At 34.6% G+C, this 23693-nt stretch overlaps 1 protein-coding gene across 3 annotated transcripts; it reads right to left on the minus strand.

The window, feature by feature from the left end:
• Nucleotides 1–93: 93 nt before the first annotated feature.
• On the minus strand, nucleotides 94–16213 carry LOC116158580. Of its 3 annotated transcripts, XR_004142767.1 has the most exons (5): nucleotides 15989–16213; nucleotides 1493–1765; nucleotides 1086–1443; nucleotides 543–1032; nucleotides 94–234 (listed from the first exon to the last, which is right to left on the minus strand). XR_004142767.1 is itself a non-coding variant. In XM_031471380.1 (4 exons), the coding sequence occupies exons 2-4, from the start codon at nucleotides 1758–1760 to the stop codon at nucleotides 789–791; spliced, it is 870 nt and encodes a 289-aa protein (XP_031327240.1). In that variant the 5' UTR covers nucleotides 1761–1765; nucleotides 15989–16213; the 3' UTR covers nucleotides 483–788. The 3 variants fall into 3 exon arrangements, 2 of the variants coding, with proteins under 2 accessions (XP_031327240.1, XP_031327241.1); XM_031471380.1 differs by lacking the exon at nucleotides 94–234 and having other exon boundaries at nucleotides 483–1032; XM_031471381.1 differs by lacking the exons at nucleotides 94–234; nucleotides 15989–16213 and adding an exon at nucleotides 10066–10135 and having other exon boundaries at nucleotides 483–1032.
• Between the last annotated feature and the right edge of the window lie 7480 nt (nucleotides 16214–23693).

Consider the following 23693-nt stretch of genomic DNA (forward strand, 5'->3'; position numbering starts at 1 on the left):
ACAAAAAATATAAAATGCTACCTACAAAACACAAATATGTACACAATGTACACTACATTACAAAGAAATGCAAAGATTACTACCTTTACTAAGTTGGTGCTCTCGAGATGGCGCAGACCACTCTCTTCCTTTAAAAATTGCCTGACTGTCACCTCTCAAAATTGTGTGCATCATTGTAAGTTGTTAGTGGAACTCCTTTTTGATCAATTAAATTATCGCAAACAACGTAGGTACCTATAAGGTGTAAAATTGTCTACAGAATCATTTTTGAAATTTTTGCTCACTTTTAGATAAGCAATTTTATATCTGTATCACTATTTCTACCAAAATTACCGGGGTGAACCTACTTAGTTTACATACTGTATATACCTCGGTATATACTGTTCCAATATTCTGCTTTTTTCAAATTTGGTGCGTTAAAGCAAAACTTTTAGTAAACAACGTTTAATATCAACAGTTAGTTACATGATCTACTCTAATGCATAACAATTACTGCACTGGTGTACTTCATGATTTTTCTTTGACAATCATCGATCACGTACCTACGTAATTCATTTACCTAATTTCTAACTAAAAATATATTATTCTACTTTTCTACACAAAACTAACGTTTATTCAATCACAGCTCTATATAACATGTACAAAGTAACATAAATAAATAATAAATAATGACTACGTTCAAACTTAACAATTACCTAACTATACACATAAATTAATTTATTATAAATAATAACTGTGGAACGTCCCAGATACTTTGATGCCCCAATATCAATAAATGTCTACACTTCTCACATATTCTTTACAGCCGAGTTATAAACAATTTTACCGTCTATTTCCTCAACGTCGTTTCCATACTCCTCGTTTGGATGACTGTCTTCTAGTTTACTGTAGGGGTTGTGTCGCGCTTGAAATAGGGATTTTGAACAGTCCTTCATGTAAGGCCAACACTCGGATGCACCAGATTTGCCTTTACCGGCATTCTCGGCTTCTACATATTCGTTTAGAAGACTGGCGAAGGGAGACTTGCTAGCGCTGAAAGATAGGCATGATAATACAACGTTAGTTACCAATTAGATTAGACTCACCTTAAGAAAAGTCTGAGGCCTTCTCCAATCAGCCCAAAGTTACGTAACGGATGGGCCTGCACTTCGCATATCGCACGAAGAAGGCATGCCTTACCGTTCAACCCAAAATTATCTAAAAAATCTTCGATAACCGCGTACAGGAGCGCTCTTTCACCACCGTGGAAAGCATCCTTAAGCCCTGCAGGTAGATCCGGGTTTTTTTCGTTTGCAAATCGTTTGTTCCTTCTACGCGTGATAAACGCACCAATGTAGTCGGCCACGATTCCTCCAGCCGCCCTACCCATTGATCTTGCTAATATATCCGGCAATATTCCGTAAGGGTTTTCGTTATCTGTCAAGCCTAATTTATCGAAGTCAACTGAAAAAGACGGAACTTAGATAATGGCAATGGTCGACAATAGCCTTACTGGTAAAAGGTAAGCTAACTGATAAATTCGACAAGAAACCATCAGGTGGATAACGAATGAATGGTAGAGATAAAGATGGCGAAATGACTAGACTAGTCCCTGGAGGTAACGCGAGACGACCATCGCTGGTGATCCATAATATACGTTTTTGTCTTGAATGGTGATTCTCTTCTGCTGGCATGCACGGACGTACCATTTTCAGCGTTAACAGCAGACAAACAGTGGAAAATATCCTCAAAGTTTTTCGAAAGGTGACTCGAAGTGCCATGTTGTCTGTAAGAGTAACATCAAATTAAAATAATTCCACACGTTGCCCCATAGTTTGTGGTGGGAATTGGTATCAATTGTAATTACACATTGTGATCGCATATGGTGATAATGCCAATTGGTTCCTTATACAATCTCAATTTCAAGCATTATAAGGCGCGTGACCTTATTGTGCGACAGGTCTCTGTGCAGGAACTCTACAAAAAGACAGCAAGTAGGTATTAATTGCGGCCTTGACCAAGTGCATCAAGACCACCAGACTTCCGCATTTTATCGACGTATTTTATTCCAAGTTCAATCGTTTCTGTTAATTACGTTTATTTAGGACAGGTAATGGTGACAAAAAAATATTCAGTAAGTATTTTTCTGCATAAAATAAATTCGCATTATTAAAATTTGTTATTCATCTTCCCGTTAACGCCATTCTGCACCTAATTTTCTTGTTTTAATTAATTTCGAGTTATTCTATGGCTAGCATTTCAAGGTGTAAAAAGAACATTTTAATACTTTAATCGATGAACTTTCAGTAGGAAAGGGAGAAGTAAGGGATGTCTTAATACGTGGAAATAATTTTGGACTCTTGGTTTTCTAGTGAATAGAATTTTTAAAATGGGACTCGAATTTGGGGTATATACCTACTGGCTGTTGAAAAATTGGAATTTTTTTGAATATGTACCAATTTTGTGGTCATTTTGTGCAATTTTGTCTACCTTATGAGATAAACTTTGTGCTCTTGTGGTTTTTCAGTTGAAAATTAAATTTTGTAAATGGGAACCCATTCACCCGCATATACATATGTATAGGTATTAGTTTTAAAATTTGAAATTCTTTGGTTCCTAATTTTTATACTAATTTTGTGCTATCTTTTCTATTCTACGATTTATATTGGGATCTCCGCAACGGTAAGATACTGTGCAGAACAAATGGGTGCATATTTGCCCCTTTTTGTAACTAAAAAAACGAGTTTCAAATTTTTGAAAAACATTTGAAAATAACTGAAATATCACCGAAAAACTTTATTTATTTAATATTATTTAGCACTCAGAATAATACAGCATTATATGCCCTAATCTTGTGCATTCGAACTAGACTTGGTTGGTAGACTAACTCTCAGTGAAGTCTTTCAACTTTCAACAGGTAGGTCTTTTGGCAACTTCTTCTGTAGACGTCTAATTTGGGGATTTTCTGTCAGTGGTGGAAGACTCTTATTCGGATATATTTCCATTTTGTTTGGTGGTTAATGGCGTACTTTTTGATTATGTCTTTCACGTATGAAATGTTGAGGTCCACATGGAGCGTATAGCATCGGTCCCAGGACACTCCCCTGTGTTACTCCTGCTCTTATTTCTTTAATTTGTGAGGTGTTTTTACCAATCCTTGTTTGGAAGGTTCGATGATCTTAGTAGCAGGTTTCAGCCGAATAAATGAAAATGTTAAATTTGTTTTTATTTTTCTCACCTACGTACCTCACTACAGGCATATCCTGTTTCTTGTTCAAAACTAAGATTTGCGACTGGGGGGGGGGGGGGGGGCGAAAAAGCTTGTGAGTTCATTTCTAAACTCAAACACTTAACATAGGTACGTTTTGTTCTGCTTAGAAAGTATGATTTTTCCCCACTTCCCATCAACTAAATCGCCAATTGCGGTCAGTTTAATTGATATTCTTCTGCATTGCTTTTGTTAGGTGAGTGCAAAAAAATGAGATGTAATTTAACGCCTTGTGTGGGTTATATCAGCTCAGTGCCTTGGTATAGAAATGTCATTTCCTACAATACTGAAAAGTACAATTCAGTTCACGTATCTAGCTGGAATAGTATATTTCATAATGAGTGTCGAAAGTGACTGATATCATGCGAGTGCCGTTAGACAAACGAGGCGAAGCCGAGTTTGGCTAATAAGCATGAGCATGATAGTCACTTTCAACACGAGTTGTGAACACTATTTTTTAGACGACTTGAACAATAAAAGCTTTCACTAGTATCCCTAATATTTCAAGAATATGTTACGCCATTTTTTTAAATTTTACTGTGTTGGTTGGGTACGACCGCGGGTTGCTATGGATTGCTAATTGTTTTGTTTTGCTAGTTCTGTCATACAGTGCAGCGATTATTACTAAAACGAATTTTAAGTGGTGCGTAAAATGGAGAGCGATAAAGAAGACGATGTTTACAACTCACACCACCATCAGTAGTTGAAGCGGCCAGCGAGAATACTTTGGTGTTGCTCCAAACGAAATCGCGACTGCGTTACGAAGATGCATACACCAAATTTATGGAATGGCGCAAGATATCCCAAGTGAAATCGTCATTTTCGGAAAACGTTTTGCTGGCGTATTTTGGCGAATTGTGTCGTAATGAACCGAAATCATTTATATGTAATTGATTATTATTTGACAATCCAGTAAAGCTTCCATCAAACTGAATTTCTAGCTGACTGAAAACAACCTCTCTAACTCTTATCACGCACCGTGCATGATAAATTTCATATCCACATCAGTATGTTCAATTGTTAACTTTCTAAGGTAGGCTACAATATTGATATGTGTCATTTTCGAATCAAGTCGTCTAAAAATGAAAATTTCTAAGTATCTATATATACCTACAGATTTCCAATCACGTACTTTGTGCAAAAATTAGTACCCCAGTTTTGTATCGTTCACACTTTTACTTTATTAAGGTGACACTAAGGCTTTCAACAAAGCATCATTAACATGCTATAGGTAGATCCGCTAATTGACATGATTATCCAAATGAAATCGACGCGGGGTTAACATTTTGGTCATGCGTCATCGATTAAAACAATTGTACCTACTTGTATTTGGATTAATTCATTTCTAGCCTTTTAAATTAACAAAATAAAAGATTTCTCTTTGAAACGCAGACTTGTAAATCCTCCGCTTGGTATAGGCTAAATAGTTCAGCTTAGTTATTGTTGCTATTTATGACATTTCTTGGCACAATTTTATGTCGTTATGCAAATAAATCGAGAAATTTAACAGCGAAACAAATAAAAGCCCTCATTCATATTCATATCTCTTACAGTTATAACAAGCATAGGTACCTACTTTATTGCGTTAATAACGATAGTAAAATTAATATCAATTTTTACACGTTTCGAACCTAATGGAATTGTGGTAGGTTTTATAAGTATTACATGCGGCTTGTAGAATATTTAAATTAATTTAATGGAGTGTAAATTATTTATAAAGTGAACGTGCCTTGTGAACGTTTTCTTTTCTTTTATTAATGTTTACAGGAAAATTATTTTCAAGCCGTAAAAGTGGAATTAAACGCTGTTTAATTTAGCTTAAACAAGCAATAACTTTTCATAGTTTATAAGTCAAAATATTTGCCACTTTGATGGAGATTAAGCACCTATTCACTCCTCATCAATGTAATACATTCTGGAGATTTGGACTTGTGTTTTTGGTCTATTTTCTACCAGGGGGTACTTATTCTTCGCATTACTAATATCTTTTGTATCGAAGAATTCACTCCGAAAGTTATGTAGCTAGGGTAAAGTGAAAATGCGTACATAGTTTGGTTTCTTTATGAGAATGCTAATGAAAGTATCGAGGAAATTTCGATGCAATCCATGTACGTTTGTACAACACAATGTAGTTTTCTTTCTATTATATGGGTGTTCTCCTTTATCGTATCACGCAATGAACCACACCCTAGTTTGTTCTCTTTCATCAGGCCCAAAGGAATATTCTGGAAACATCGTCGGAGTAAAATCTCCAGTCCGCTCACTTTGAAAGCTAAAATCTCAAAATCCGAGGGCGGATTTCAATGTAGGTATAGTGTGAGGTAATTTTTTTACGTTCTTTATAATCGTGACTTGAAATTGAAACTTTTGACTTTCAAATTGAAAACTGAAAATAAACGTTCTTCAGATAAGATAACTTTTTTCGGTTTTTGCATATAGTAAGCGTTAAAAGCTGATTGAGTATAAACCTAAAGTACCTCATTCCCTCCCATTGCACAACGATGTAACTAACTGTTAAATTACACGCTATAAGTATTAAGAAAGTTCCAAAAATATCAGAATTTAAATGAAAATTCGTGCATATCATAGGAATTTCCAAGGAAATTTGGATAATTTCAAAAATATTTCTGGTATTTTGAGTAAAATCCAATGGTCCATATTCGAGTTATTTCGACATTTTTTTATCAAGAACAAGGTATAGATGTATTTTTAGGATTTGCTTAACTAGATTGTAGTCGTTACCTGTCCAAAAAAAATATACAGATATTCATAACACATTCAAAAGTTTTAAAAATGCAAAAAATTTTCAAGTTGAAATCTCTTTTTTCTTTGCGACAATGGATTCTACACTGAAACATGAGGACAATTTTTAATTAAATCCCAATAGGTATCTAAGGTGAACGGTTTTCGTAGAAAGATGAACGAAATGAAAATGTTGTGATGCATTATGACGCGGGTTTTAAAAAGCTTTCCAATGGTCGACTGAAACCATTCAATAGAGTGCCATGAACATTTTTATCCACAAACCCTTGACTATAGGTACACCCTTCCACAACAATTTCGTGACAAAACCAAATCCGTTGAAAAAACTTTCAGTTATTTTAACAAACGAATAAGGCCGAAATGGATCGGGATGACACAATTCAATGCAGCATCGACAGCTTTCCAACGAAAGGTCGCATGGCATACCTTATACCTATAACAACAAAATGTTTTGTACAACAATGGGGGTTTACAGTATAGTTGAATTCCGCAGTTCTAATTTAATAAGCGTGTACCTGAAACCATAAAACATTTTTTTGGACAGTAAAAGTTTATTTAAAAATAGAGGCTGATTAGCAAAAAAATAATGAACATGAACGGTTTTAAAGGTTTATTCAAAACGATATGAATGTGGCGGGCTCGTGACGTAATAAGCCCGACCAATCAGCTCCTAGAACCATTCAGATGACATAACGACTTGGCAATATTGCAGGAGAATGGCATTTATAACTTGCGCCATCTGTCACAGGCACTTGTCACTTTTGTGCTAGATGCAGTTAAACATCCCTCTCAAAACGTCAAATGTGACAAACGTCAGACCCTCGCGTAACGTTGCCAGCTCACTTCTACGTGATTGGTTGTAGGTTTGTGACGTATTTAGTCTGAAGCGTTTCAAATTCGGACTAAAAACACAGCTTTTCAATAATTTATTTTGGGTTTATTTTACTCGCAAATAAAAATTGAGGACACACGGGTCTTTTTATTTTTAATGTACTTTGTGGATCAGAAATAAAAAATGAAGGCGGGATGACCCCATTGTAGATATAAAACTGTTGATTTAAAAAACCCTTGATTTTTTTAAATCCGGCTACAAATAATGACGATATATAGATTTCGAAAATAACCAAAAAAGGTCCATTAATTCGGAAAAAAAAGCCAAATGAAAAAAAATTTCTTAAAAAAGTGTTAGTTTTGACGAGTTTTATAACCTTTAATGCGTTATCCACTTTGAGTAAAAACACCCTGTATAATGTTTTGTAAACTAAAATACTCTCGAAAATACTGTACGATATTTATTTCTACAATAAAATGGTTAAAGTTATTACAACTATGCATCCCTTATGCTACAATTTTCCAGTTCTAATTTTGATGTTTCAAAAAAGCAAAGACGCGAAATGAAAAATTCTTCTAAAAACATGATCCAAAAGTAAGTACGTATTTTGATAACATTGTGTAAATTGTGTTAATTTACGCGTAGTATAGCCGCCTTACAATTTATTTAATTATATAAATTAATTAATAGATAAGGTATAGTATATTCGCTGTAGCTTAGCCGGTTTGTAATTAGGAATTCCCACTGTATGGTTCAAATCTCATCTTCAATGGTTAATGACCTTGTTTACTTGTGAATTGCTCGGAGCGTTAAAAAATGCCCAATGATATACATAAGTTAGAAAAAGGCAAGAACGTATCTTCAAAAATTAAGCACTAACGACATACCGCCAAAGCTACAGCGAATATACTATATATCTCGAAATTATTTGCGTAATATTTACAAAGTTTATCTCATGTTTTTCTCAGGTCGTAGATAAGAGCTAAAAGTTAATTAATTTCGTAAACAGATGTTATCTCAGGTGCGCACTTTAGATAAGAGAATTTCTGCGTATTGTTACTGAAGAATTATGAAGTGGAATCGAAGTTGGCACAAGATATAATAATTAAATAAAAGAAGAAGTGTTGTAACGTGGCTTTTGCCGTCGCCTTTTGCCTTTTCTCGTTCGGCTTTGGCCTTTTCGCCGCCGCCGCCTTGTTTTGCCCGTTGAGTAGAGTCGAGACCATTTGTTATATAGCCGTGCTTTTTGGATGTACCAAAGACTGTAACTTTTTGTAATTATAAAGTATAGAAAGTCAGTGTGAAAGTCAAGTTCTAAAAAATCGAAGTGTGATCTAATAAAGAAGTGGACTTTCTCAGACGAGTTCAGTTTAGTGTTTCTGGTTTTTTTTGCTCGCGTCTACTTAATGGAAATTGTAATGTAAGACCGGATATTTGGATTATTGACATTACAACGTAATTAAGACTTTATGTAATCTGTTTCGATCGAGCGTTCGTAGTGTGGAAGTACGATCCTGGATTTTAAGGGTTTCATCAGGTTCTTGTTAACTGTTTTTGTGAGGGAATTTATTAAACTGGGATAGCTGGGCAGGTGATTTGTGGGTGGCTTATTAGTGACCTTTTCCATTTCACACAGCAATATTGATAATACATATTTGTTTAGGTTTGCATACGTGAACAATTGAACATTCTATTATATTGAAAACAACTTCTCTTTTTAATTCCTTTCAAATCATAGTATTTCTGTAACATTTGAAAAAAATATGCTAATTTTATGTAATGTGCTAATTTTATGTAATGTGAGCGAGGTTGTCTACAATTTGAAGCAGAAACCAAAGCGAAACTCAGATTAGAAGCAAATCTATTAATAAAACAATTTTCGTGTGAACTTTTTAGAGCACTCTGTATGTACATAATGTAGTGTAAACAACGGTTTTGGTCTAAAAGCCGAAAAGAATGACGGTGAACTCTGTATATGAGAAATAATTTCTAAAGTAAGTCGGGGGGATTATTTTTTTACAAATAAGCATAGAGTTGGTTTATTTCATTTGAGTTTGTATTTCTGACATTTTTCCTTTTAGAATTTTTGTAATTGCATAAAGTTTATTTAAATCAGTTTATTTAATTGTAAAGTGTGACATTTGCGATAAGAATTTTTGATATCAGACGAAAGTTAATTAATTTCAACGAAAATGCACATCTGGTGCAGATAAAATAATGCACTTGTGCGTGTCTCGAAAGAAAGCAGAGGGGACTTTCTTCGCAGCTGGCGTTACCAAGGATTATTGTAATTTGCGCATTATTTCTAATTACTGGAAGAAGTTTTTTGTTTGGTAGAGGTGGTGTTTCCTTACATACGCCAGACAACGAAAAAACGAGGTGGCTCTCTAGCTGGTTTGCGACGGTTGGAAAATAGTATATGTCTCGTTAAGTTATTTATTTGGGATGTCCGCCAGGTTTGGTTGATTGAAGGCAGTTCGCCATTTTGGAATTTCGGAATTTAATCGAGGTCACTAAATCTCACAAATTATGACTTTCAGTCAATATTGGGATTTTTTGTAGCAGATCCCGTAAACCAGGAGAAATTATAATAATTCTTGGGCTAGTTGAACAGGATTATTTATTTGGCTCCTAGCGTGGGGCGACAGCATTTTTTATTTGCCGCCTACTTGGGGCCGCAGCAATACATATGCTGGGTACATTATTTCTTGTGGGTATTTCTACCCTTTGAAATCACTGGTTCGAGGGTGCATATAATGATTGTAAAGTGGAGGTACCTGGGGATGTGGAGGAGAATTCTTTATTATCTATTAAACTTTCCCCTATCAATGATGGTTTTGCAATTAAACAAATTATAAACGGCGATTCGGTTTGAAATGAAAGCCCTGCCATCATCCTGATTTGCGAAAAGTGAATCTGTAACTTAATGACGCGAAACGCGGAATCCTGGGGAAACTTCGAAAAGAAAGTGTTGTCTACATAACCAACAATGTCTAGTCACGCAATTTATTTCAGAGAACGTGCGGTGGAAATAATTACTTACATAAGTGTATACATACACTTAATTGCTCAAAAACCTACACTTAAGGTGAAAAACCTAAACTTTTGATGACACGTCTAATGGTTACCATAAATTATACACGTGTTATTACCAAGGGCCCAGAAGATATTTTTACAGGTAATAGGTACCTACTAAAATGTATGCTGATACCTGAACAATTACCATTAAAAATCCACTAGACGCCATCACAACCAAATTCACCGCAAAACTTAAGGTGTTTTGACACCTTCACTAGTAAATGTTTACTAACGTCGACTGCAAAATGTAATTTCCTTGGTAATTAAAACGATACCGTATAATTTAGGTTAAATGCCCTCAAATATAATTGGTAGCTAATAGCGTTGCCGTTATTTAGATGCCTGCAATTACTCTTGTTGGCCATCTTCATTTTTCAACGCTACAATTTTGATCGGAAGCGTGATTCGAAATACATAATTTACACATGCTTGAATTTCAATAACTTTATTAAAATTCATGCGATCGCGAACGGTAACGTAAACTGTAATTGGATCGGTACCGACCATGTGAATTACAACATGCTGTACTATAAATTAACGGCGGTAATTGTGCGATTTTGGAAAACATGATAAGGTAAATTATTCCAAAACTGGACACGCCATGAGTAGGTTTTGATTCGACCGAAATCAATGTCGTTCCGATGAACTTAAAACCTTGTTTCAGGCCTTTTTGTCACGTGGTCTATATCAAGTTGCAATTTGACTTCAGGAATGTCGTTTTGTTGCCGGCTATGGAACAAATTTATTTCTTTTTACACCGTGTAGTACAGATTAAAGTCGATAGTAGAGGCAATATTTTAATTAGTTGCAAAACTCCACCTATTCACTTTAGCGTTATTGAAACACCTGTCATGTGGCACCCGCAGCTATTTACAGATAAATGAGCGATGGGCCTATTGATTTATAACTGTTACATATACCGGGCGATGTTCCAAAAACTTCCGTCGGTGGGTAGGAACACAAATCCGTTTTATCGAGGATAAGCGAATGCAGAATGCACTTCTCGTTTTACGTAATGCAACTTTTGGTTTAGTAAATCAGGTTAGATATCGACAGGTTTTTTCGCCAATGACCTCCACATCCATAATTGATCTTCAATTGCATATTCTCCATTAAGAAACCAGAAGCAAAGCTTTTCAACAGAACCATTGATCCAGATTGACATTTCGCAAGGAATGAGCAAAGGGGCAATTTATAAACAAATAGATAAACTTGCGACTTCCACATGTTTTATGTAATTACGTAGTGTAACTGTACAATGAAGATAGATGCAGTTAACGATTTGTGCAAATCAATAAAATGGTAGAATTATGGCGTTTCAGACAATCATTGTTAATTTCATTATGCTAGGAGGTACCTACTACAAGGAAACATAAAAATTCCAGTACTTTCAGTTTCATGTTGTAAAAAAAGCATTTATTTTATATTTCGCTGGTTTCGAGTTATTACTTCCTTTTACTAACAAAAATGTATGCTAAAAGTGAATTATGTTTACTTTATGCAGTACGTGTAAGAGTGCGAGTTTAATTAATTGTAACAATATTATTATTAATGGTTTTGCGCACGGATTCATTTTAGTCCAATTAAAATGAAGCACCTTGTTCGTATTTTACGTAGTTTTTTTAAATAATTAAACCATTCATCTGATTTTTATGTAGTTGTTTAGATATACTTCCTTATACCATTTTATTCTAAAAGACTGATATAATTACGTAATGAAAGTCAAACAAGTAATGCTTTAAAAATGTCTAGATTGCAAAAGTTTTAGATCGGTTTGGGATCTTTTAGGAGGTATAAACATCGGAAAAACTCACCTTGTATATATACAATCGATAAAATTTAAACGTATTAGCGGGCTCCCGTTACATTCTCCCTAATATCACAGACAACATCAGACAACATAGGTTGTCTGTGCTAATATAAACAACACCACCTGCGAAGTGAGTGTCAAATCCGTGACATTGGTATATTTTGTACAAAAACATAAACACAAATAACAAATTCCTTGTGACCCCTATGTTATAATTTTTTAGATTTCAAGGGTTAGAGCAAGTTAGGCCAGGGGTCGCCCACCTGCGGCTCGCGAATTTATCTAAAAAAATTTCTTCATTTTTTCGAAAATCGCCTTTTTAATTAATATTATTTTATTACGAAATGGAAAGTACACTTGCAGCAAATAATTAATTTGTGACACTTGTTTACTTTCTGGTATTCTTTTGTTTTTTATTATCACAGCCTACTCCGATGTATAAACACGTAATTAATTAATGGGTAAGTGAAAAATATTAAATAACCTAAAAACTATGGGGACACCCCTTATAACAATTGAAGATAACACAAAAGACAATATAGTAGCGAAATGAAATAGTGGTAGTTCCATTTGAAAAATAATAGTTATGGCACTTTGAACAAATGACATTGAAACAAGTAAACATATGCAGGATGTTCTATTTGAAAAAATCAGTTATTTATTAACATCGTAAAAATGGGCATCCTGTACATTCAAAAAAATCCGCAACCATCTATAGTTGACATTTGCACAAAAGATTTTTAAATATTTTTTACCAGGTATCATCTAGGTAAGGCCGACGCACTGTTGCAGGACCCTGTATATAACTAAATACTATAATATTGAATCGAAAATTGTTAGTGGCTCTTTAAAAACTGGGACATTTTGTAAATTATAACTTTTGGTTCTTGTGTTTCAATAGGTTGCCGACCCCTGGGTTAGGCATATTATAGAAAATTTACAGGTTGTCGAAATTTAGAGGGCCGATTCTTCCATAAATTTGTGATTAGTGGAGTAAATCTGTAAGCATTTGGTAGAATTGAAGATTATCCTTTCTGCACATTTTAATTTCTGTAGAGGATTGTTTTCCTAATGGGTTCAGGATATCTGGAGGCGAGAGGTCGTTGTAACTAGAGCTAAAGTGGGTATCTTAATTATTGGCCTTATATACTCTCATTCACAGAATAAGTATCGTGGAAAATGCAACGTGGTATATCTGTTAGTCATACGTGGGATTCCTTCGGTTCTCCAAATTCTTTGCCATCGAATGGTTATGGTTATTTTTTAGTGTTCGGACCTTCGTGGATGAAGTCTTCTGCTTGTATTCATTCGCTTCCTCAAATTTCCGGCATACTTAGAAATGTTACTTCGAATCCTTCCCACATTCTTCAATTATAAATTGTTCGAATTTTATAATTTTTTTAACACACTGAATATCCATTCAAGTGTTTTCAGTTTCTTCGAATTTTTTAGACTTTGCAAATTCATCAAATCTTTTAGATTCCTAACACTACAGACCCTTCAGTCGCTTCGAGTTTTTTAGATTCTTATGATTCCTACTTCAATTCTTTAAAGTCTTCAAATCATTCTTCAAATTTCGATTTCAAAACCTTAATGTTTTCCGGATTTCTTCTATTTCTTTCTTCAATTCTTGTTCTCGTATTTTTCTTATGCGTATGGGATACTTTAGAATCTGCAAATTTTTCAAATGTGTTGAATTCTTAAAATTTTGCGAGATATTCTACATTTACAAATTCTTCAAAAATTAGGATTTTTTCAATTATTTTCTTAAAATTCGTTTAATCGCCCATATTCTTTAGTTAGTCTCGTCTCTGCTCTTGGTAACATATCTGTTGTGAACGTCAAACTCCTTTAGACGCTTTCCAAAAATATCTAGCAGCTTTTTTTCCTCTGAAAAGGGCAAGGAAAATCATACGGGGGTCTTGAAGGACCATAGAAAAGATCTGGAATTTTTTGGTAAGCCCTACAAGCGATTTTCGGGGCAGTCCTTTGACCTTCCGGCATCTTAACAAAGCTTGCTATATCGTTGACTAGCTTTTCAGGCACTTTCTACAGATATTGGCTTACCTAGCAAAACCCTTATAAAAAAGCTTTTCTAGGAGAATGTAAATTATTCTATAACGAACGAACATTACACAATTTAAAAATCTTTCTGACCTAGAAAGTTCTGAAAGGGGTCTGGAAAGCTGTCCAAACCAGATTGGGATCGGAAACATTTCTTGACGCCGCGAGCAGAGGTTGTACTCAAGGGAATGTAATGTCCCCTCTCCTCTGGTCGCTCGTTATGGAAAGACTGGTTTTCCTGCAGTTTTACTAATTCGTAAGGTAAATACCGGAGTGGTATAGAACAACTTAAGACCTTCTGCAGAGGCACCTCTCAAAAGCATTATGCGGGCCACTGTGTAATTGAGCGCAAGCTTGTTGAGGGCCCAGAACAAGAGAGGGATAATAAATAAATAAATAAAAAATAAAAATGTCTTTTAAACGCTTTTTAAGTTCTTCATGAAGCAACCGAATGTTTCTCTTACCTGCACCAATCATTTCGGTAGCAAACCTGCAATGCCAGTTAGATTTCTACAATCAATTCTAGGATTTCATAGATCAACAAGATTATTCAGATCAATAATATTCCAAAAACTTCTATAATGCCAAGCGGAGACGTATAATAGTCTGGAGATTCCTAAGATATCTAAAATCCTCCCAAGATTAAAATTTCTATTCTTAATCTGGTTATATTATTTCTGGCACAATTGGGAGCACCATGATTTCTAGAGCACCTAGGATATCATAGGATTCTTACTCTTGTATAGGTCACTAAGCTTCCTATGAGCAACAAAAATTAGTTCTATGACAAAATAGTTCAATACGACACTTTTGGGTTTTAGTGGGTAAAAGTGTTCATCATCGCCCAAAAAATAAAAGAAAATGATGCCATGGAAACATTTAAAAGGCTTAATGCCTTAATGACTAAAGTTAAAACACAAAGTAGGTAGGTAATATACTTAAATTCAATGAAATGAGTACAACTTCATTTGCCACAAAATAAATCCTGAAAATAGTTCAACATGGAACCAATAAAATCAGTTTTTTGTTATATCCAACCTTTCATAAAACCTTATTTATAACCTCAATTATCGTGGTAGGTGAGATAGATTTAAAAATGTGTGGGGGTTGCAATCTTAAACACAACGTTAAAGATGCAAAAATTATTTTTGCATTAAAGTTGCGCCCTCCCTCAAAATAACTATCGACTGGTTGTTGGATTTTTGTTAAAACATTTATACTAATACTAAAAATAATCAAGCAAAATGTCGCATTAACACCTTTATAAGTTAGTATGTAGTCACATTATTCAAATTAATTTCCTATATAGGTATACTTATAATCTTCAATTTTCCCTAATTTTTCTGATTCGTCTATCGAACACGCAGCTATATACCTACCTACTTACACTTTCTATAGTAAATACATTCGGCGCATTTATTTTATAAACCGAAATTTAAATTTGACCAATATTTGACAAACTGCAAAAATATTGCGTTATTTATAACGTTAGAGATTTGATTTGGATTAGGATTAATCTGTATGTATGATTTTTTTAAACGCAAATCTTAAGTATTATACTTTATACATAAGATAACAGTTTTACAGGTTCCAGAAGAATTACAGGCTAGCTGTCATGCTAATATGTAAAATACTCTCCAACGGTTTTAATTGAAGGAAAAGAATAATAAGAACATACTTAAATTATCCACTTAGGTCAGGCACTCCCTTAGGATTTCAGACCATTTTAAACTAAAACAGTACAAGAGAACATGCCATAACATCGGCGATTAATTTTTGAGAGCCACAAATTCGTAATAAGTAAATTTCTTGCTGGAGGTCCTTTGTATTTTAAAGATACCAAAAGTTACGTACTTAAATTTAAAAAAAAAAAAGATTTTTCCATTTATTTTGTGGTGGTGTACCTACAGATTTACCGAAGTAACTGTCCTTGCGTATTACCTTTAAATTGAAAATGCGGAAGTTTGGACGGTCATTGCATATTAATGCATTGAATGCACTTAAAATTCTTAATTGGAGCGAGTGCAAGTATTTGGGTTAAAATTTGGTGCCAGATGGTAATGGAAAATTGAAAAATTTATTTAACAACGTAGGATTCTCATCATATAAAACGCTAATTGCAATTTAATTATTGGTAATACGACTGGTTTCCTCATGCAAGATGAGACGAAAATCTAATAATAAAGCCTCTTACCACAGAATTGAAATTCGAATACATCAAGAATGGCACTCCTCACAAAAATGTGTATTTCCAAAAAAATTCGTGTAACACAATCCGAAAAGCTCCAGCATAATTACGGCGTAAGTTGTTATGAGGTAAGTTTTTTTGCACATTCACGATTCATTATTGTGTTGTTATTAAGAATGAAGATCAAGTGCGTGCACTTGTTGACTGACCATAACATGAAGGGGGCATGCACTTACTCTCTACTCCAGTGACCGCGACTTCGCAAAATACGAGCAATGTGCGCCACCCCACGCAGCGGGGGTCACGTACCAATTTCACTAATCAGGCGATTGCAAAAAATTGTAAAAATTCTGGTTCCGATATCGTTTGAGGTTGCGGGTATTACCTAATGTTACCCAAAGGGCATAAGCTGTCTCATTCCGTTACACGTGCAAATTAGGTTTCTAACATTTTGTCAGATGTAGATCGAATGTCTTTAATGATATGCTAACAAGTTATTGATTACATTAATTTCGCAGTGAGCTTTTTTGCGAACTGGTCCTTAACATTTTATTTTATGTAATATAACACATTTTATTATGCATTCCGTTTATTGCTATTTGCATTTCCCTAATTAATGACCTTGTCCACAATTTTGATTTGATTAGGAACATTGAAATCATGAGGAAATAAATTTATTCACACGCTCCGGTAGCTGTAGGTACTTAGATTTAACAATCTTTCAGAATGGTTCTCTTTACCACTGCTGCAGAGAGAATTGCAGTTGAATTTTTTTTTCGAATTTTCAAAAAGTAATTTCAGATTCGTGATTTTCATGTTCAAAAACCTCCAGATACTAAATTTCGTCGAAATCAGAACTTTTTTTCGCACGCCTATTTCGGGGTGCGCCATTTCGCGGTAGGAATTTTAAACATTTTTTTGAAAAATCGGAAAGGGCATATCGCAAAACCTATTAAAAGACGTGCTTTCTAACCCATGGTCGCTGAGAGAAAAATTAAAGAAGAAATGCAAATTTCACCACTTCTTTGTGGATAATACTTAAACGAAACACGTTGGACCCTCGGTTTATTTACAAAAAGTGCTTGTTTTGATCCCCTCTACCACTCAATTTTTACATACTTATATGTAACACCTTGTATAGGCAAATGGAATTGCAAACCAGGACAGTTACAATTTCAACAATGAAGTAATAAATAGTTCGCGCTGTTATAAATTGTGTATATGTGAGTGATGAATAATACTTTAAATGTAAATAAATAAAGTTTGGATAATCAGTACGAGAATCATAACCATTTGGTGACTTTTCCTGATTTAGATCACATATAGTTTTGTTAGTTATAATAGCGAGTTTGCGGACACGTATTTTCCGTTACGTTAGACGGCCATTTTTTCTTATGATATAACGTAATGGAAATTTAGTGAAACGCGGATAAATTTATTGTTGCTGGAATTTGATTGGTTTACGTTATTTGTAAACATAAGGTATAATAGTGTCTTTATGGTATAATTCTTAAGCTTTTTTACGTTAAGATATAACGACAAGTTTTGTAACGTAAAATGTACATCCGCAAACTCGCTAATGAACGTTAATTGTTTGGATTTGTTTGCTTACAAATAATCGTTATATTGTTTACTAAGGTAGGTATAATTATCTGGCCGCAGGAATATTTTTGATTTCAGTTAGGAGTAGGCTTTTTGGTGACCTGATTCAAAAATTTTTTTTACAAACTATGCTGATCTAGTGAGACAGAACTCCTTTAAGGTGGATTGGAAAAATGATGTATGTGTGAAGATCTCGAGGACCGTTCGGTATTCAGTTGTATCTGATTTTTATTTTTGCCGAATTAAGTATACCATCGTATTTGTCTATTGTATTTCTTCTACACTGTGTCCAAAATAAGGATGTGTATCATAGGGATCTCCGAAACCATAGAAGTGACAACGTTGGTCAAATTAAAGAAAAAATGCGCAATTAAAGAGTTCTTATTATGCTTTAAAGAAAACCAGAAAATTCTGATTACTTCCGAAGATATATATGAAAAACCGAAATTTGCCGATTTCGTTTTTATTGTTTTTTTAATGTTACATTTTGAACTCTACAACCACCGTCGTATCTTCTATGGTTTCAGAGCTCCCTATGATAGATTTATCCTTATTTTGAACACCGTTAATATGTGAGTCGTAAATCGCTCGGGAACATATAAGATTCTTGTCTCTGCTGGTAATAAGCATTCCCGTGGCGAAAGACAAACATCTTTCGAGATGATTTACTGTGTATGTTGTACACACTTTTGGCTTATAATTACCATAGAGTATTTACTCTATGTAATTACCTAGATGGCTCGTTTATCCGTCCCTAAAAGATGCAGTTATTCCCACTTTCTTAGCAAGGTTTCTTAACAGAATACACTAACATATTTTTTTCGATGGGAATTCGGTTCAAGAATCCAATGGATTAATCTTGCTTTGTTTTGCTTTCCCAAGGCAGACCAAGAGCGAATTTATCCAACACATAGGACCCAAGAATTCCACACGTTTCTGCAGCAATCCTTTTCCACTGTTCTGCGGCTATCTATACTGTTTTAACATTTTTCAGGGAGTATTGGAAAAACAGGTTTCCTTTGCAACTTTTCACTTATATGGGTAAGGGTAAGGTAAGTAATTATAATTACCAATGAAATATTGCATTGACAAAAATTTATTTGACGTTCCAGATGCATTGGCGGACGGAAAGGATATCACGAAAAATCCTTGAAACTAGTACGTATACATTCCATTTAAATTACAGCATTTTTTCTTGTGGATTTCAATATTTGTAACTTGTAAATTAATTTGCGATTTCTATCAGGTAGTATACGTAACAGGAAAGTGTTTTTATATAGATTTAACTGTCGTCGATCTAAATTTGCAACTTGGTAGAATGTCTAAAATGTGGTAAGAGATGATTATACACTTGGATCCTTAAACTAGACTAACTTAATACGTTTTATTAACGATCAATAAGAACTATACACATACTTAAACCTCATCTTAATTTATTCCTCAGGTAATGGTACAAATCCATAACATAAACGACTTTAAACATAAATTCAGCATTTAAGTACGTTAACAGTAAAGTCTGTCGTAAAAATCCTTTCTTACTTCATATGCAAAACAATTATGTAATACCAAGAGGAATTTTGTAGAAGAATCTTTGCTTTTGCAATGGATTGCGTATGCTTGGATCTAGTGTAGATACCAAATAGGGATGTGCAATTCTTCTCAGACATAGCGGCTACTCCAGTGACCAAGTGAAGACCGGTTCCAGAATTTCATGTAGTTGGTATAATAACGGAAGATTCGTGTGCGTCGTTTAATGTCCCTTCATACAGATTATCAGATTCTTTTTTATTGACTTTTAATTATTCCGATGTGCTAAATAAATAAATCTTGATCGTGACGCATATAAACCATTTTGGTAGGTAGCGTTTTGAGACCTGCAGGTTGTTTTAAAAAAAATCTTATAAATGGTCTTGTTGCAGAAATGGTGCGCATTTGCAAAATAAGAATTTTATCATTAGTCTACTTTTTGGAAAGTGTCATTCTGTTATTCTGAAACCAGCGCACACAATCATTGTATTTAAAACATTAATCATTGACGTCAACGGTTCAACAACTGCGGATGATAGATTCATACCTCGTACCTGTCACAGCAAATTTATAGAATGCTCTATTAAAAAAAGCAAGAAAAATCGTCACACTCGCACGAGTGGTTAACACCTTTTATCCACGCGTTCACATCGACATGTGATGTACAATTACTTAATATGAACTCTTACTTCTACTGGAAGTATCTAATTTAACCATATTCAACTTATGAAGAAGCAGAATTGAGTGTTGAATGCTATTTCTTTATTGAAGCATGGCACTGAAACATGTTTGTTTGTTATACTGTACGTACATGTTGTTATGCCTATCTTGTGCGGACTGCAGCTCATCTATATGCGATGGCAAACGGTCACCAACCCCCCACAAGCACTTGCCCAGAGCAAATCGCGCCAGGATAATTCGCTCCCGGACAATTCGCACCCTAATCCTAGAATACTTTGCTAGGTATTTCTTGGTAAACTTCACTTCTTTCTTTAATTCTACTTAAACACTCACTTTAAAAAACGATTAACGTCTACCACAAAAAAACCTGGGTTTACGTTCGTCTCTGTTATTTAAAACATTTTTTTCTTCTGTCACCTTCCGCATCTACTTCTTTATCAAAATTCATGGGCGTCTTCGAATAAATTAAAGACCTCTGTGCTACTTCGGCGATAACACGCGCTTATCTTCAAAATTTAATTAGGTTACGCAGCGATAACAAAACCTTATCTCACGGACCGGAGATAAACTAATACACCAATTTCTACAAAACATTATTTCCAAATATTTACAAAGACAATAAACAAAGCGATTATTCAAACAAAAATTCCCCATTATTAAGCAGCCGATGCTGGAGTAGAGTAGAGTCGCATACCATTTTGATGTACATGCAATTTATCATTTTCTGTGTTACTTTGTCTAAATTGAACCGTAGATGTTTCGTACTAGAATATGATTTTTTTTTTTTAATTTAATTAAGGCTATTCGGGATCTAGCCCATGGGCCTTATTATCTGATTGGTTTGAATGTTTATTTTATCGCGAATAAGATGGGATTTCAGGAATATGAGTAAACAGGGGCACAAAATTTCACATTGTGGTGTCCCTCACAATGACTTCTTTCAAGACACAAAACACAGACTCAGACCTCGGTTGCATAGGAGGGCAAACAATGGATGGTCACAAACGGACGCGAAGTATATATTTTTAAATTCTTAATTTACTATTCTTTAAAAAGTTCAGTAAGCTTCTACATATTGGCTCTTTATCAAGTGCCAGGAGGGAGATTAGTTCTATGGGAAAAGACACGCCATGCGATTGTAATTCATTTAGTAATGTTTTCGTAGCTATAGTGTTATTGGGACATGCAAAAAATATGTGGTTCAAATCTCCAATTTCGTATCCACATGAACATTGCGACGTAGGTTTTAAATTAATTTTATGCAAATGAGCTGGGTAGCTCCCATGCCCAAACTTCAATCTAGCTATCTCGGTACATTCCCAACGATTTAATGCAGAATTTTTGTCATACCATGGCCTGGAGTAAACCGTGGGGTGTATTTTAGCATATTGTGTACTTTTAGTTTTATAATAGTTTTTCCACAACATATTCCACGATTCATTTAGAATTTTTCTCTTTAAAAGAGGTACCACATCTGTATACGGAATTTTATTACTGTATATATATGCGCTTAGGCTATCCGATGACTTCGCCAAGCCATCAGCTACCTCATTGAAATGGATATTACTATGTGCTTTTGTCCAATAAAAGGTTACAGTTACGGATCTACAATGCAATTCCGTTAATAGTTTAATAATATCCCTGACAACATAGTTCATTTTTGGTAATTTTGTGGTATTCTCTAATGACTGCAGGACCCTCCTGGAATCTGTCATCACCGCAATTTTTTTCGAGCCAATTCTTTGACAAAATTTCAATGCTTCCAAAATAGCAATTGCTTCCGCTGTATAAATTGATAAATGTCTATTTAGACTAAATATTTGGTTTAGCTTACTTCGGGGATAATAAAAGGCACATCCACATTTAATTCCATCTTTTGACCCATCTGTAAAGACAACGTCGCTATTTCCAAGTTCGTTGAAGATTGACCAAAATAATCTTTCGTTAAAAAGAGTGTTTTCAGTATATGGTGGATAAATTATATTGGCATTTATCAAGTAACTCCCAAATTCAAAAGCGAAGCAATCGCTTGTTTGTATATCATCAAATAGTAAAAAATCACTTGTACAGGCTTGTGTTAAAGGCGGAGTCTTCTTTTTCTGCCAAAATTTATTTGTTAGGACTTGTATGTTTAAGTTAAATATATTCTTTATTATACCAGAATATCCATTACCCTTTAACCTAAGTACATATTTGCTCGATAAAAACTTTCTACGTATCATGAGAGGTGGTTCGTTTGCTTCAATCTGAAGCGCCTTTATGGGAGTTGAGATCATGGCACCCACACATATGCGAAGTGCTTTATTTTGTACTATGTCAAGCCGTTTTAATTGACTTTTACGTGCACTCCCATACAAAATAGCACCATAATCTATTACTGATCTTATATAGTTTCTATAGAATAATAATGCCGATGATTTATCCGCCCCCCAGTAAACTCGCTAGTCACAGCCCTCAAGATGTTTAACCCTTTCTCACATTTAGCTGCTATACTATTAATGTGCTCCGACCCTGTGAGTTTGTGGTCTATTACCAAACCTAAGTACTTCACCGCTCTGCACACAGGAAATGTACAGTTCGCTAATTGTAAATTATTTGTAGGACAATTTCTATGTCTTGAAAAAAATACGATATTTGACTTTTCCGGGGACATTTCAAAACCGTAATCAGTCATCCATTGTTGAGTAGCCCTTACAATTCCGGTCATGTTTGTCAACAATGTATCTAGTTTTTTTTCCGACGCAAATAAACAGAAATCGTCTGCATATTGTATGACACTTCCATATGGTTTAATACGATCGTGTAGAGTACGCGTATATACATTAAATAATAGGGGACTCAAAATGGATCCCTGTGGCAATCCAACAGATGCCACCCTCGGGCCAATTTTCGCTCCATTCCTATCCCTAACGTAGATCTTTCTTTGATTGAATAGTTGAACAACGTTCGATGCCATTTTTTTGGGTACCTTTAAAACAGATATTTCCCTGTGTAAAATTCCAAGATCAACGCAATTGTATGCATTTTTAACGTCCAAAAAAATACACCCCATGTACTTGTTGTCGCTAAAAGCTTGTTGTATCTCCAACACTAGATCTGATAAGGCGTCCATAGTGCTCCTATTTTTCCGAAATCCGTACTGCCTGTCTGGAAATATTTTTTTAGACTCAACCCACCATTCTAATCTATTTTGAATAAGTTTTTCATAAGTTTTGGTGATGCAAGACAATAGGGATATTGGCCTATATGAGGTTGCCAATTGAGGATCTTTGTTGGGTTTTAAAATGGGGGTTACTAATATACTTTTTAAATCCTCTATTACTACACCCTCCGTCCACATATGGTTAAATATAGACAACATCATGTATTGAGTTTTTAGGGGCAAATTGTACAAATGTGAATACATAATATCATCAATGCCAGGAGCTGTATTATGTGTATCCTTTAGAACTTTAGAAAGTTCTATATTAGAGAATGGTTTTAGAAGGAAATGATAGGCATTTCCATTATTATTATTATTTTGATTCGTTATTTCATTTCTATTTTCGACATAAGAGGGAACCAATTCGTCCAGAAAATCGTACAACCATGTATCATTTGTAAAGGATGAGCATTTAGATAGACCACAAAATCTTCTTACTTTATTCCATACCTCTTTTATTGGAGTATTTCTATTCAAGGAAGAGCAAGCCATCTGCCACCCCTGCTTTTTCTTATATTTGAGTAGTCTTTTAGATTGTGCCGCTATATTTAGGTAATTATTTAAAGTGTCAATATTTTTATTTTTTCTAAATTCCTTTAAAGCTTTTGTTCTGCGTTTAATCACATTAGTACATTCCTCATCCCACCAGGGAGGGGAGGGATGGCGTTTAGGCATAAAGGGTTTCGTAACTTTAAATAC

This window comes from Photinus pyralis, unplaced genomic scaffold (assembly GCF_008802855.1).
Source record: "Photinus pyralis isolate 1611_PpyrPB1 unplaced genomic scaffold, Ppyr1.3 Ppyr1.4_LG1, whole genome shotgun sequence".
In the NCBI taxonomy this organism is placed as follows: Eukaryota; Metazoa; Arthropoda; class Insecta; order Coleoptera; family Lampyridae; genus Photinus; species Photinus pyralis.

Excerpts from the sequence above, each read along its gene's own strand:
- LOC116158580 (XM_031471380.1), bottom strand. The coding sequence starts at position 1,760 with ATGGCACTTCGAGTCACCTTTCGAAAAACTTTGAGGATATTTTCCACT. Across the intron at positions 1,444-1,492 it reads AGTTAGCTTACCTTTTACCA|TTGACTTCGATAAATTAGGC; the intron begins GTAAGGCTATTG and ends CGTCTTTTTCAG. Across the intron at positions 1,033-1,085 it reads GGCCTCAGACTTTTCTTAAG|CGCTAGCAAGTCTCCCTTCG; the intron begins GTGAGTCTAATC and ends CCTATCTTTCAG.